We start from the raw sequence: 14,243 nt of genomic DNA, 5'->3' as shown, positions 1-14,243 counted from the left end.
CTTGGTGCCATATGGTCACATGCCAGCTCACACGACTCTACTTCCTGTGTTGTTCTTGTCTGTCTTGTCTGTCCCCCAAGTGTTTGAACTGGAGTAGCATCCTTTAACTTTTGGGACATTCTACCAGAAACGTACATTTTCTGTCACTGAAATAAAAACATAAATACAGTGAATTAGATGTATTTCATCCCCAAAATTTCTAAATCTGGACTAATGGTTGATTTCTGTGAGTTGTTCTGTAAAGGAATATTTGGTTCTCAGATTTTTGTTATTTATTAAAAACACTTTAATAGTTTTGTTATGCTAAAAACTGTTATTTAGAAAAAAAGTTTAAGTTGTTAAAGAGCCCATATTATACATGAAATAGGGTCATATTTAGGTTGTAAGGGTCTCCAACAACAGTCTAATATGCATGCAAGGTCAAAAAACACTTTGATGGTCTTATAATCTGCATTTATTTTTACCTAATTATCCCAGCGACTCCCATATGAATCGTTCAGCGATTCATTTGTTCCCAAACCCCTCCTCAGCGCGAAGCTAATCTGTGCTGATTGGACCGATGACAGCCTGCTGCGATTGGTCGACACGGACAAGGCTTCAGCGTGAGACAGAGTGAAATGCCCAGCTGCTAATCTACAATATAAAAGTAGTCACAGTGCATACACGCTTCATAGTGGATTTTGGCTGCCAGTGGGTGAATGTAAACACAGACGATGGACTAGAAAACACTGACAACTAACTATTTTATTGAGCAAAAAGTCCAAGAACTGGCGAGGAGATCTAGGCTGTCACAGTCTTCTTGGTCTTTTCACACACTCACACACACACACACACACACACACACACACACACACACACACACGCACACACGCACACACGCACACACACACACACACACACACACACACACACACACACACACAGGGCCTGCGCGTCCATAGAGGAGCGGCTGAATAGAGAGGGCGCGGCGCTCAGTTATATCCGCGAATACCCGTGCGTTACACACACGAGGAGACACACACACACAGGGCCGGCGCGTCCATAGAGGAGCGGCTGAATTGAGAGGGCGCGGCACGGCGCTCAGTTATATCCGCGAATACCAGTGCGTTACACACACGAGGAGACACAGACACACACACAAACAGGGCCGGCGCATCCATAGAGGAGCGGCTGAATTGAGAGGGCGCGGCGCTCAGTTATATCCGCGAATACCCGTGCGTTACACACACGAGGAGACACAGACACACACACACACAGACACATTACTTCTACCCGAGGACACGACACACACGCCTAGAGCGCTAGTTCAGCTTGCTGGGTGCAATTTAGACACCTCACCTCGAACCTGAGCTGAAATATTTTGAAAATTGATCGTTGCATGCGTGTAAACAGCTGGCGATCTGTAATCAAAGCGGCACGCGTCACGTTTTCAACGTGGCTTTACACGCGATATGAGAATATAAAGAGTTAACCTGATACAGCACACGCGGTTACAAGTAACAAAACACAACTAAATACATAATTTGCAAGCTAGAGTAAACGAGGCAATGATTTTAATCGCACGTACTTACACTTGTGAAATGGGGGAAGAAACTGATTCATGATCCACTGATCCATATTCTGACAGTCTTTACTGATCCTTCCTTTAACAAACTGAAGAAGTCTTCTTTGAAAGCATATAGTTTTCAGAAGCACTCAGAACTGCTCAAGGCTGGGCTATATTGCTGATGTTTCATCTTTGATTAGACTGTCCATAATATCCATCTGCACAGCGTGACTTCATTCGACCGGTGTCTGTGTGTGTGTGTGTGTGTGTGTGTGAGACTTTTTTTTCTGTTAGTGGGCGGGGCCGCAGGTTTCAAATCTCCCGGGTTTGCGCGCCCAACTACTTGTGTTTCGTAGCTGTGTCATCACGAAACACCTAATGACTCGTTATCAAGACGACTCATTTGAAGCACTATGAGTCAACTCTTTTATAGATGAATCAATAGTTTTAAACACTGTACACTTACAGATTTAAGCCTTAGCTGGATATTTCACTTCACTTAGAGCTGTGTGACACACTACATGGAAGGGCATTTTCAAAAACCCATAATATGGGCTCTTTAACATTCACATCAATTATTTAAAAACATGAAATTATAAATAAATTCTACACATAAATACCACAAATACATATTTCAAATAAATGTACAGTTGTACCCATGTTTCTGTCAGTCCTGTCACATTTGCACTAAATTTAAGATAAAATGCGCGCAATACACGTTTAAGGCTATGACTGGGACGTGACATCATTTGATAGAGGAGAAGCTGACTGTGACAAAGAATGCAGTCGACCACTGAATTGTATCATTTTGTGCTTGTTTTTGTATGATTCTTTTGAGGACGAATGCTTAAAAGACAGGTCCTGTCACATTTTTATAAGTGGAAATGTATGTTTCTGGTAGAATGTCCCTTATATAGAGGCTGCACCCCCTGAAGGTAGCATCATGTCTTAACTGGAAAAGTTTCCTTGTTTTGCATAGTAAAAAAAAAAAAAAGAATTTATCTTTATCATGAGTTTATACAGTATTGCGATATGATCTAAGCATACAGAAGGTTATATACACCAACGTACACAGGATCCCAAGAGGATCATTTTAATAGTACACATGAAATAGCTTACATGTATAAGGAATTCTATAAAAACATGTATTAAAGTATAACATACCAAGGGCAATGTGCATAGTGACATGAATACTTTTCCGAGAATGTGCTGATTAATTCATAGACTTGCTTGTCTTTGAATTAATAGAGAAAATCCTGTTTATAGGAAGTTAGTCTCTCACCGTATTTCTGTTTTAGGCCAACTCACATTCCATAGATCTTGGTCTTGCCACAGTCAGCAGTGATTGAATTGAATTATTGAAAAGAGCATGTATAACACATGGCTTGTTTTTGAGGTGTGTGTATTATACCTTGTAAATAATAAAAATAATTGTGTGTTTGTTTTGTTTCAGATGCTACATCCGGCAATGCAAGTAAAACGTGTTTACAGGACTGTATTAATTCGGTTCCTTTCCTCTGTAGTGACATTAAATGTATTAATTTGCGTTTCTGAGAATTGCATTTGTAATGTTATTAGGTTGTCATGTTAAATAAAGCATAGAAGCATATTGCAACATGTCGACATGAAACACAGGCCCTCATATATTAGCTTCTCAAGATGCAACAATTAGACTGTTGCACTTCTGGTTCTGCTGCATCAGATGAAAACACATTTTTATAATTCTTTGGATTAGGGGAGCATCTGAGTTTGCGGTATATTTCCTCCTTCCTGACTGCAAAAACTTGACTTTGTCTGGGTGTGCTTAAATCTGCAGTAAAGACCTGTTCCTGTGCACTTCAATAAACCAACAGTAAGCATGACTGCAAAATCAGCATACGTGGCAAAAATCAAGTGATGGCTATTGATTCATGCATAAGCCACTCACTCTTGACCAAACTTTGATAAAGGAATATTGGGTAATAGGTTTACATGACCTTGGGATGTGGATGTAAACACACTTCTTTTGGCTCTTTTCAATGGTGAAGTGGATTCTCTGTTGTTGTATTTTAATCAGTGCCAAGGACAAGCATGTAATACTAATTGCACAGATTCACTTCGTATATCTAACATAAATAAAATGCACTATTAAAATTCGGTCACACTTTATTTGGATGGTTCGTTTGTTGAATTTAAGTTTTTTTGCATCTAATTAGCTAATTAGATAATCATTAGATTATAAGTAGACTGTTAGGTTGGGGTTAGGATTGGGGTTAGGGTTAGTGTAAGTTAGACGTGTAAAATAAACTGTTACCTAGAATTCCCCTATTGTGCTTTTGCAGATGCTTTTACTTTTGTTTTTGAGGTCTGCGTTTATTCAATGTCCAAAAGTGTTAACATTTTCTCATGGACTAGGGCTTCACAATATTTCGTTTCAGCATCGATGTTGCCATGTGTGCAACCACAATATTCACATCGCAAGATATTCATGGTTGAATTGGGACTATAGTTGACCTGAAACCACAAGTCAAAACACATGTGATTTGTGGAGTCTCTGCAGAATTTAACCATGATAGAGTAAAAGTTTGTCATCTGCATGTGTTTTAGGACCTGACTATGTGAGCATTTTAAGAGAGTTCTGTATGTACGTTTATGACTTTTCTAAAGAATAAAAAATGCCATAATATGTTTGCAGATGTTTAAGAAACATGAAATTAGTATTCATACATTCTTGTTTATCTGAAAAACAATGCTGAAAATGAACCTTCTGTGCCAGAACGTCTGTCTTTGTTTTTGGTTATTTAACCCGTCCAATGCCAGTTTAGCCAATTATATTTCAGCACCCCAGGTTGCCTTGATGGAAAACAGTATGTTTCATTCATTCAGTCAGTCAGGAAGGCTCTCAAAGCATGCGCTCGTGACTGAAATGCAACCTCCGGTGAACAGTAACAGACTCCAGAATGAGATGCAGATTCAGAGTTCCACATGAGGTTATTAATCAGCAAATAATACAAATATTACAAGCCTTAACATTAGGTGAGCAGGTTGCATGTCCTAACAACACGCTATATGATGAGATTCACAGTGATAAGCAATTTGGCTGTTTGCACCAGATGAAACACGACAGAAATTTAAATACAGCCATTCAGAAGCACAGAATTTGCACTCACTCATGAAATGTGATCTAATTAATACATATTAAACCTCTTTAACTTTATTCAAGGAACATGCTCACTAGGTGTTGGTTTTGAATCACAGTTCTGAAGTTTAATTTCATACGGTTTATTTTGTTTTCAAGATCTGAGGTGAACTATCTGCTGCTGCTTTCAGTAGTAAAATGGCATTCAAACTTACATTGTTAGCACTTAACACTGAATAAAGCACATGAGGTGTACTTGAGGTGATAATTGTCAACGTTATTTGTTGGTCATCTGCAAGAAACAGAAGCTGTTTTGTAATATATTAATTCGAGGTGTTGGTTATAACAAAAACTCATTTTATTACGGAAAATATTGCGTGCTTTTATTTTAGAACACAATTTGAATAAGCCTTTAAGCTCGATCGTCAGACTCGTTTATTGCTCCTCAATCTGGCAGCCTGCGCTTACGTTTGTTTTGATCAAGAAGTGCAATACCTAGTTCAACCACTGGGTATCAAACTTACATACTGCACATTTAAAGCCTTTAGACTCTCCCCAGAAAACCCTAAAGCACTGTTTAATTCACTTAAATATTTGCTCTAATTTGTTTATTTATAACTGTAGTTTGTTTATTATTTGTATATATTAAATGGTATAAAAATATATTTATATTTCACTTCCCTAAAAATCTCTCCAATCAATCTAAATTAACGAAATCTTTTCTAAATAGAGCTATTTAGGGCCATCTGGTGAAATTGTATTTATATTGCAATACTGCACATATTGCAGAGAGAAAAAATATTGCAATGTCAATTTATTTCCAATATCGTGCAGCCCTTTAATGTACATTGTTGCATTCACCCCTTTATTTACAGAGTCTCAAATGAGTTGTCCAAGAATATGATCTCTCTAAACCCCTCTCTCTCTCTGAGAGCCTGCTCTGCTCTGATTGTTCAGATGGCCTGGTCTGCTGACAATGCTGTCAGAGACCAAACTACAACTTCCTACTGCAGCACAGAAAACATTTCTGACATATTAACAACAAAAACCAAACTTTTCCAGGCCTCATCTATAGTCTATCTAATCTAATTAACTACATGAACTATCTAATGAACTAGGGTGTTTACGGTTGAAAGAAGACTTCTGCATTCAACTATCTACAAAGGTTAATTTGTCATTAGTTATTGGAGTATGAAAGCCTTGTCTCCTCCATTTCATAATTAAAGCAACATTCCACTATTCATTTTCTACAAAAAAATACAAAAAAGTTAAATAACTGTACCATTCTTTTTTGGATTTTCATTATGAGTACACTACTCATGCTACTTATACACAGAAATGGCACAGAAAAGTGAGCACAAAATGGAGAAGTTTGCAACTTGTAACTCATCTAATAACTACATCCACCATGCACTTTGATGCTTAAAACACTAAAGTGTTTTAATATTCACAAGCATCTATATTACATTTGAATAAATATAAATATAAAAAAGCACTTTGAACAGATTCATCCTTGCTAAATTACAGAAGAGTAAAATATCTTAATTAGGGATAATTAGTTTGGTTTTAAGATAATAACAACACATTGCCTAAGATTAAGCTTTTGGAAGAAGCAACGTCATATATAAGCACAGAAATACAAACTGCTAATTCATTTTGACATACAATATGATGAATGCACTGCACAGCTATAAATACCTTTAAAAACATGGCAAATATCCATTTCCTTTCCTTCACAAACATTATTCCATATTTTATTCTACTACAGCAAAACATTACACCACTTAGCATATAACCTAATCTTATGCAGAAATCAGATATACAGCCATCATGGAATTTCATGTAAACCTTTTTTGGTATATAAATTACATTTGGTTTTAGAAATTACATTTTACAAAAGTGTATTTTTATTAGGAATTACTTTTACTAGTTTTGACATTATACTAAAAACACTGGATTTATGTTGCATATATGTAAGTACAGATACAGATTTTTAATACAGCATAATCATTAATCTATATGTTTTGCTTTTTTACAAGCATTTGAAAGTAACAGATTTCCACTTGTAAATCATAAAAGTTATCCTTCCTCACGAGCAATGTGTTTAAAATGTCATAAATGTTTTGGAGTGCACTACAAAGGAAGCACAAATCTTAATCGGAAGCTTGTTAAAACTATAATATAAATAACATTACAAGCAAAAGCAACTTTTCTAAATAAAAATGTAATAAAGACAATTTTAAGCATTCAAAATCATTCAAAGTGAACGATGAAGTGTTGGAAATGACAAGGCATAGACAATTTGGAATAAAAAACTGCCAGAAACTATGCTCCTAACTACAGTTAGAGTTTTCGTACCACAGAAATTTGTGATGTTGTTGGCAAATTTTCGAACGAACTCAGTTGCCTAACAATGGTTTTAGGAAACTTTCTCCAGGATAATGTATTACTTTCAAGCACTTTGCTGCTCTGATTTAAAAGACAGAGATCAAACTAAAGCAATGCATCTGCATTATCACAAGGTTGTCAAAAGGGGAGGAAATATTACCCACTAACTAGATCCTTTGATCAGACTTAGGGCCAGATTTAATATCTTAGCTGTACTATAGTGCAAACCCTCTTTTGACATAAAACAAAGATTTTCAGTACACACTAAAGACACAGCACAAGGTCAAAAATTACTGATGAAAAGCTTTTCTTTTTCTTCGCTGACCCTGTTGGATAAATGTAGGAATTTTCCTTTCAAACAATCTTTATGTGGGGAAAGTATTTAAATGAACAATGCAACTTGATTACCTACGACTTGCAGTAGCCAGTTGTCTGAGAATCAAATGAAAACAAACAAACAAACAAATAAACAAACAAATAAATAAATAAATGAATGGAAAACACTGGAGACTCAGAAATGAATTTATGAGAGCTAACTAGCAAACAATTCAGCAAACAAGTCAAGTAAGTGTAAGGTATGACATGTTTTGAAAGTCTATTATTATTATTGCATGACATTTTATTTGAAATAAATTATTAAATCACATTAGAGCTGTAATTTTAGAGTCTGCATCTATCAAACTCGAGGGCAGACATCAACACCTAGTCTGCACGGAGCATTTCTGGCTTTTATCAGAGCACCACTAAAAATGTTTCAGCTCAAGGTCTACGGCTAAAATGGACGCCTCACTTGTTGCTTCCTTTTCCCTAGTTGCCACGTTTGTAAGTGCTTCTGCTTCGCAAATCCATTTCTTTCAATGTTAGGAATGTGCATACAGTAGCTGAGAGTGGATATAGGGAAGACAAAAGAGAAGGCGGCAACTTTAGTGACAGGACATGCCAAAAATTAAAGATTGCATGCTATCTGATGGGAATGATCACTCATTAATTTAATGATCTGTACATTTGCCAAAGTGTTTAGATGGATTGGTTGCTCTGATTATTCCAGACAGGAGGAAGCTCACAATACGTTGTTTAAATAGAAGCCCCAGGCAAATACACTAATCCACCCATCAAAGCAGATCGTCTGTTACAGATTCAAAATCCTTCAGCATTAAAAACATTTCAAAAACAACAAGATTTATAAAGATAAATAATAAAATAATTGACTTTATTGGAGTGTTTTTAAGCTAACTTTTGAAGCATTTAGCATAGTTTTTCAATTCAACAATTCAAAGGTTTCTTTAGTCTGAACAGATTCATTATATGATGATTACTATCAGTATAAAAAATTGAATCAATATAGATTGTTATATTCCAGACAAAGATAAGATGTGTAATCTTATCTTTGCAAAGAATTCAAAAAGGAAATAAAGCCGCGAGGACTTTTTGAAATTGTTTTTGTTGAAGTAGCAGTGGCAGCACTGGTTAGTCTGGTGCTACACAGAAGATTCTTGAAGATTATGACATTGACTAACACACATCACATCTTGTCACGTGACAAACTTAAAATTTTCCATTGAGTAGCTTGTCTAATCAGTCTTTGAAGCCTTCATGATTCCTATTTCATCTTCATTCTTTTAGATGTGGAATTTTCAGGTTGCTGTTGTTGCTTTGCCCCCTTACACATGACTTCGGTGATGTCTGTGTACATGAGAAATAAAGGGTTATCATAGTTAATAAAAAACTAAAATATACAGATAAAATTTCAGATACCTGATTTTTAAAAAAAACTTTTTTGAGAAATAATAATAACAACATTTAAAAAATAAACAAATGAACAAACAAACAAACAAACAATAAAACTAACAAAAATATTCTATTTCAATTTGTTTACATTTTATTTTACTGGTAGTGGGATTATAATAACATTTAATAAAATAAACAAACGAACAAACAAACAATAAAACTAAAAAATTATACTTTATTGCAATTAGTTTGCATTTTATTTAACTTCATAGTACAATGAGAAACTGAATTCAAAACAATGTATGGTTACACTTTTCAGCCACTCACTTTTGTTAATGAACTAACAATAAACATACTTTTACCACATGTATCAACAATTATTAATTACTAATATTATTGTTTGCAAAGTATTAAGATCAAATCTTTCATTTATTATCATTACATAATGCGCCGTGAACTTACACAATGAACTTTTTTTGATGAACACTTACACAATGAACATTAATACAAGTTAAAAATGCTATGAGAATACACTACTCAAGAGTTATTTAATTGTGCAATAAAGTGCATTAATTCAATATGTAAAATTGTTCTCTGAAATGAAAATCATTTTAACTGAAGTGGAAAAAGAGTTGACATTAGGAGTGAGCAATGTATAGGCAATCAAGTCTGCTCCTCTATTACTGCTCCTGAGTTATGCATTGTTAATAAAATATAGGCTAAATTATAATTATACTAGACAAAAGGAGCCGACAGAGATGTATTCTTTTTAAGTTTAACATTTATGAAATCACAGGCAGGAATTAATATCAACCTCCGCTGGGTTATCTCGACACTGGAATTCTGTACCAATCGGTACTGAAATTTTAAAGACAACCATTTCCTGCAAACATTTGAGCGATGTTGAGCCCACTCTTAAACACCGCGGATTTGCCATTGTGCTCATGTGCTCAACAGAAATGACTGTGATTGGCTGAGAAGGTTATCGGTTCACCGAACTCACTGCTGTTTACTGAGTGTAAACACGGATACAGAGACACTGGAGCATTTTAAAGTCATGACAATCAGCTGGTTTGTCTATAAGCTGACATACAAGTGATCTGCTGATGAATCATGGTTTTAAAAAGTTCCAGTGTCCCGGTAGCTGCGTTTACATTCAGTAAACAGGTGAGAACCAATGACCTTCACGGCCAATCATTTCTGTTGAACAAAGGCAAATCAGCTGTGTTTAAGAATGTGCTCAACAGTGCTGAATTGTTAGTGGGAAATGGATGTTTTTAACATTTCAGTATCGATTGGTACCTAATTCCAGTTTCGTGACAACCCTAACCTCCGCATAAATAGACAATTTTAAAATTTTATTGTTGTCCTTCACTCCAGAAAACAGTGAATCACAGTAAGAGCTGACTGATATGACACAATGCATAAACATGCATTAAACATTTAGGCCGCATTTACACTGCACTGTTCAAATGACTCAATTTCGATTTTTTTCTCCCATGTAGCACAAATCGGATATGGCCCATGTACATGTAAGCAGGAACAAATCACATGGATTCCGATTTACTCAAATCAGATTCAGGCCTTGTTCATATGTGGAAATTTATCCGTTATGAATCAGATCTGTGCCCTCGTATCCACAGTGTAAGCAGGTATATCGGATTTTCACCTGTCAATGTGAGTTGCGCATCATTAAAAACCATTGCGAATGACGTCAAGTCTGACACTTTCTTTTTAGAACAGACTTCAACAGAGTCCCAAACCTTAAATCTCATACATGAGGACTTACACAGGTTTTATATTGTCATTTTGCACAGGTATTTAAGCATGTTAACGAGAGCGAGAGCGAGAGCGAGAGCGAGAGCGAGAGCGCAATGTCCGCCACGTAACCAATATAAACTAATATAAAACTACTACATACATCACATACATAAATCACGCCATGGACATGACATTAAGATGCCTACTGGTTTAAAAAAAGCCTATGTATCAAAATAAGATGGCCAAATGAGAACTTTTCTGTCATAAACTACAGTAAAACAGTTTGTCAAACGCTGCGTACAGATTACATACAGGAATAAAGAAAAGATCACTCTTTAATAATCAGCTGTTAGTCAGCGCCCACTCTTTTTTTTTTTTTTGTTATTGCGCCTTTGCCGTGTGCTGTGTAAATGCAGACGATCAGATATGAGTTACTTTTAAAAGATCGGATACAGTCACAAAATCGAAATTGACCATCAAGATCTGCAGTGTAAATGCAGCCTTATATTCAGCCGTTAAATGAACAAATGATACATTTAAACAGACCGTATGTCTCTTTAGGGTGGTGTTAAATAAATGCATAATCCATATATCCCACATTTTGTGTTTTGACCTGTTGTAAAATGTGACGCATGGCTGCCTGTTTTACAAAACTGCTCCTTTACTCTTCCTGCCCAAGTGTGCCTCACGCCTGCTTTTGAGTGACACTCCCGGTTGTTAGATCACCTCAGGGGGGCTGGCTGCTGTACAAGTCATAAACCGCGCCTACTCTGTGTTAACGAACAAGCCTTAAGCCCAAATAAAAAAATTAAATACACATGCAATAAAATTTCCCGAAAGATGGTTTTAGTCAATTAAGGCACTGGTTATCAAGCTGATATAGGGTCAGATGATCATTTTTGTAAATAGTATGTTTTTAGCCAGTAATTTAATGCTATAAAAACGGAGTATGTCATCATGATTGACAGCAACTCTAAGCAGACCGTCAGAGCTTCAGGAAGAGATTGAAGTATCAATGTTCGATTTCTGTGTCATTTTACTATGATAAAATTAGTTGTTCAAAAGTAAAATATACTTTCTGACCTATTGGCTTCATCAGTTATTTTTTCTGCGCATGCCCAGGCTCCAATTTCGGCAGTTTTTTGCGACAGTTTGTGCCCGTCATGAGGCATTTTGCATTCAAAGCATTCAATGGAAAAAGGCGCTGTTGCATCGTCCATATTTTTTACCTGCCTCTCTTATTGTCATTATTAAGAGTCCCACATACATTGTATGTTTAGTTTAGATAAACCTAAAAATAAAAATTCCATTGTTGTAGTGTCACTAGTAAATGTTGTGTCCATTCAAGTGCAGTCTGGGGTGTGCATATTAATTATCCTGTGTGGATCAGCACTGTGTGGCCTGTTGTTTACTGGAATTTTACACTCATTAGATTCACATGAGAACAAGAAAACAATAATGTTTGAAGCTCATGGTATGTCATTGCCATCTACTGAACTCTTATTATTTAGCTAAGTCTAAGTCAATCCAGATAATATCAGTTAATATAATACCTATAATATTAGTTAAAAAGTTACCTTAAGAATACAGTACAATACAAGAGTACTATGAACAATTGCACAATTTTCTACATTTAAAAGTGACTGCTCAATCTTATTTTAAATTTTCCCAACAGGAGTAAAAGAGCTGAATATATTCTGAAGCACAGTAAAAAAACAATGATTAAGCAATTTTAAAAAGGAACACTAATAAAAGAACACTTTCAGATCCTCCCAGTTTTTGGTGTTAATCTGGCAACGGGTGGTACCATCCTTAATTACCTGACAAACTCTCTTTAATTGGTAGCCTATCTTTCTAGTTTCATTGTCTTTGCAAAACGGTGAGCCATTAAAAATAAATAAATAAATAAAATAAATTATCACATTTATTTATTTATTTGTTTGTTTAACTATATATATATTTACTTTACTGTAATGCTAAAGGTAGTTTTACTTGTGTTTTGTCACCCTGAATATAATGTCAAAGAAACAGAAGGTTTCAAACCCAATGCAAGATTTATGAAAGAATGAAGTGAGCTGAAACTTGACTCACACATCTGGTGTCCTTCCTACATGATGCATGTTTTGATGTCCAAAGGCAGGAATATTTTCATCCTCTTCCTCGGGAACCTAAGAATAAATACCACGAAACCTCAATTAGCCTCCTTATTTTTAAATCAACATCAAGCTTACAGATGAGTCCTCAAATGAATCATTCCTGTTTAACTCAATAGATAATTTAAAAACACATTTCTTACCTCCCAGTAAATATCATCATCAAAGCAGTTGCTGTCTGTTGGATCTCCCCAGATTGGCAGCTTTAGTATCCCACCTGGAAAAAACACATATAAGATGCAAACTCAAATTCACAGTAATATAGAGTTTAGAAAGTAATATTAATATAGAGATATAAAAACACTTAAAGTTCACCGGTTTGACTTTATTTTTTGCACTCACCAACCAAAGCTCCACCTACAAGGCCAAATGCCATGGCTACAAAGAGACCTGCAGCCTGGTATCCTCCCTGGACGCTGGCTGTTCTGTTAGAAACCTTTCCCTCAAAGCCGAACATTTTAATCAGTCTAAAAAAAGAACAACAGCAGTGACAACACTGAGTATTTATCTTTTTTATTCTTGTAACACCACAAATGGTGACTGTTATATACAATTTAAAAAGAAAATATAAACACTAAATTGTAAAAAGCTAATAATATGAAATGTGATGCAAATAATTCATCATTATTAATCATTATATATGTAATACAATAGATGATTCTAATGTTATCACTGGGTTGAATAGGCATTATCAGTGGTTATCTGCTGATAAATATGGACCAGTAGAAGCCTTCTGCACCTACTGGTAGGCTCAGAAGTCTGTTATCATCCATCCACATGGTTAATCAATAGATCACATATGGCTGCGGCCGGAAGTTAAGAAGAATTATTTATATTATTTATTAAATTTGCCATTACCATCGCAGTAATGTAAAAACAGATCTGGAGTTTTCTCCATTAGTGAAGCTGATTATTCATGAGAATTATTTATATTATTTATTAAATTTCCTATTAATTGTATTTTATTAACATCTACCCCTACCACAACCCTAAACCCAACCGTCAGAGTAATGTAAAAACGGATCTGGATCTGGAGTTTTCTCTATTAGTGAAGCTGATTATTCATGAGAATTATTTATATTATTTATTAAATTTCCTATTAATTGTATTTTATTAACATCTACCCCTACCACAACCCTAAACCCAACCATCAGAGTAATGTAAAAATGGATCCAGATCTGGAGTTTTTCCTATTAGTATAGCTGATTAACCATGCGGATGGATAATAACAGCCTTCTGACCCTACCAGTAGGTGCAGAAGGCCCCTACTGGCCCATATCTATCAGCTGATAAGCAGTGATTACGGCCATTCAGTCGAGTGATAACATTTGAAGTGGGTGAACACATATACAATAAACTTGTCTCATTGACAAAAACTTACCCTTCATGTCCATAAACTGATTCACTGGCACAAGCTGCAGTAACAGCTCCAACAATTCCACCAATTACTCCAGGCATTGCATGAAGGTTATGTATACCACAAGTATCTTGTATCTTCAAGGTTTTTTCCATAAAAGGCTAATATAGAAAAAAAAAATATTGGAAATAA

General features: G+C 35.5%; 1 protein-coding gene across 1 annotated transcript in view; it reads right to left on the bottom strand.

The window, feature by feature from the left end:
* Positions 1-7,560: 7,560 nt before the first annotated feature.
* The window catches only part of rhcgl1 (Rh family, C glycoprotein, like 1), a 12,763-nt gene continuing 6,080 nt past the window's right edge, over positions 7,561-14,243 (bottom strand). The window contains exons 7-11 of the mRNA XM_056460133.1: positions 14,076-14,212; positions 13,037-13,161; positions 12,838-12,911; positions 12,633-12,709; positions 7,561-8,735 (exon numbers count right to left, since the gene is read on the bottom strand). Of these exons, the coding sequence (XP_056316108.1) occupies positions 8,714-8,735; positions 12,633-12,709; positions 12,838-12,911; positions 13,037-13,161; positions 14,076-14,212 (435 nt within the window). The 3' untranslated portion in view covers positions 7,561-8,713. The remainder of the gene's footprint in view (positions 8,736-12,632; positions 12,710-12,837; positions 12,912-13,036; positions 13,162-14,075; positions 14,213-14,243) is intronic.

Source organism: Danio aesculapii, chromosome 6 (genome assembly GCF_903798145.1).
Source record: "Danio aesculapii chromosome 6, fDanAes4.1, whole genome shotgun sequence".
Taxonomy (NCBI): domain Eukaryota; kingdom Metazoa; phylum Chordata; class Actinopteri; order Cypriniformes; family Danionidae; genus Danio; species Danio aesculapii.
Note: the sequence above shows the minus strand (reverse complement) of the source record. Positions and strands in the feature narration are given on the sequence as shown.